This window comes from Daktulosphaira vitifoliae, unplaced genomic scaffold (assembly GCF_025091365.1).
Source record: "Daktulosphaira vitifoliae isolate Bord-2020 unplaced genomic scaffold, ASM2509136v1 Scaffold_3, whole genome shotgun sequence".
Lineage (NCBI taxonomy): Eukaryota > Metazoa > Arthropoda > Insecta > Hemiptera > Phylloxeridae > Daktulosphaira > Daktulosphaira vitifoliae.
In genome coordinates, this window is record NW_026099574.1 from 34,331,585 (window position 1) to 34,333,322 (window position 1,738).

Genomic DNA, 1,738 nt, shown 5'->3' on the forward strand with positions numbered 1-1,738 from the left:
GAAAAAAAAAAAAAAAAAAAAAAATTAATAAACACATCATGGTAAAATTAATATCTTCTCAACTTCGCATTGAAATTAATATTGATGAGTTCATAATACATGTCTGATAAATAGTCGAACACTTATTTAGAATAAAAATAATTTAGCCTTAAAAAAATATCTATTTTTAATACACACACACACACACACACACACACACATATATATATATATATTTATTAAACTCATAATACACTCGTAAATTTAAATTACCATAATTATATTATATTGTATATTGTAGTTATTTTCAATGACGAAAAAGTAATTATTTTTATGATATATACTATGTTAACTACAATTATTTAAAACCCATTTTTACTTTATTTATTTTATATCAATAATAAATTCCTTGTAATTTACGAAATTTTTGTTCCAGGAGTTATAACGAGTGAAAGAAATTATAACAAGTGAATAAGTATTTTAATTACTATTTATACAAGTAAGATGAATTATTATAGAAATATACACATTATTTTTTTGAATATAATAATTTCAAATGCACTTATTGTTCATGAGAAAAATGAACTGTTTACGAGTATTGAAAATCAAACTTTAGTAACCAATGACGATTTAAATAATCTCATAAGAGAAAATCTACCATTTCTTAAGCTAAAATTACGAGAAAATAAATACTACACTGGTAGTGATGCATCTCTTTGTCCTCTACCTTATGATAAAAATACACTGTTGGATGATCCTGATGTTAAGAAATTAAAATATTTCGACCCGAGAGAATGTGAAAAGCCGTGGTCTTGGACGCAACAAAATCAAATTATTGTTCCTGTCCCAAAAGAATTTACCATTGACAAAAAGTTAGGAGATCTAGTTCGTCAAGATAGCAATTTAGAAATTATTCAGAAGTATACTTATTACCTGAATACTATCGAAAGTGTTGGAATAACTTTAGTCGATAGATTTTGTTTGTTTTTAGTTGAAGCCATTGATAGAATCGATAGTTACTCTAGAGCTATGGTGCTTTATCCATTTCCGAATATAACTGTAGAATATCTAGTAGTAAATGTAAGTATATATAACTTCAAAAAGCTATTTAAACATATGTATAAGACATTTAAGCAGTACTTCATTTCTACATTACCCTTTGACTGTATGTTGAATATTCTGAACAATATTTATCCAAATGATCATTTAAATAATTTCGATGGGCTATCAATTTTAAAAACGAATATTGAAAAATACAAAGACCAATTATTAGAATGCAGGCAACTATCAAACTTAAAAAAAAACTATGCTATACTTGAAAATGATGACTTGTGGAAGTGGGATATCACTTCAAAGGATGAACCTAATGACCGTGAATTAATAAAATTACATCAAGACAGTGTTCGATTGGGAGCTGTACTTTTTAATGTAACAGAAGTTTTTTCATTCATGCAGTAATACTTATAATTTTACAATTATAATTATAATTTTTTTTTTTTTAATTATATTAAGTAATACATTAAACTCATATATTATTATTATTATTAACTATTATATTATGTTGTAATCATATAAATTAAACATATTTTGTTGATTCATATTTTAATATTTATTATAATAAAATGATATATCATAATTTAAATACATTTTTACTATTAAAACGAAACATAAAAATTTTCAATGTCTAAAACATATGATTAATTTAAAACAATAAGTATTTATATAATTGATTTCATGAAAATAGTTAATGAGATAAGAA

At 23.5% G+C, this 1,738-nt stretch overlaps 1 protein-coding gene across 3 annotated transcripts in view; it reads left to right on the forward strand.

Moving 5' to 3' along the window:
* Window positions 1–1,502, forward strand: part of LOC126901990 (uncharacterized) — a 137,373-nt gene extending 135,871 nt beyond the window's left edge. For 2 of the 3 annotated variants that reach the window (XM_050678999.1, XM_050679000.1), the window contains one exon: window positions 707–1,502. In XM_050678999.1, coding sequence (XP_050534956.1) covers window positions 707–1,437 — 731 coding nt within the window. In that variant the 3' untranslated portion in view covers window positions 1,438–1,502. The remainder of the gene's footprint in view (window positions 1–706) is intronic. The other variant, XM_050679001.1, reaches the window with a different exon arrangement.
* Window positions 1,503–1,738: the final 236 nt, after the last annotated feature.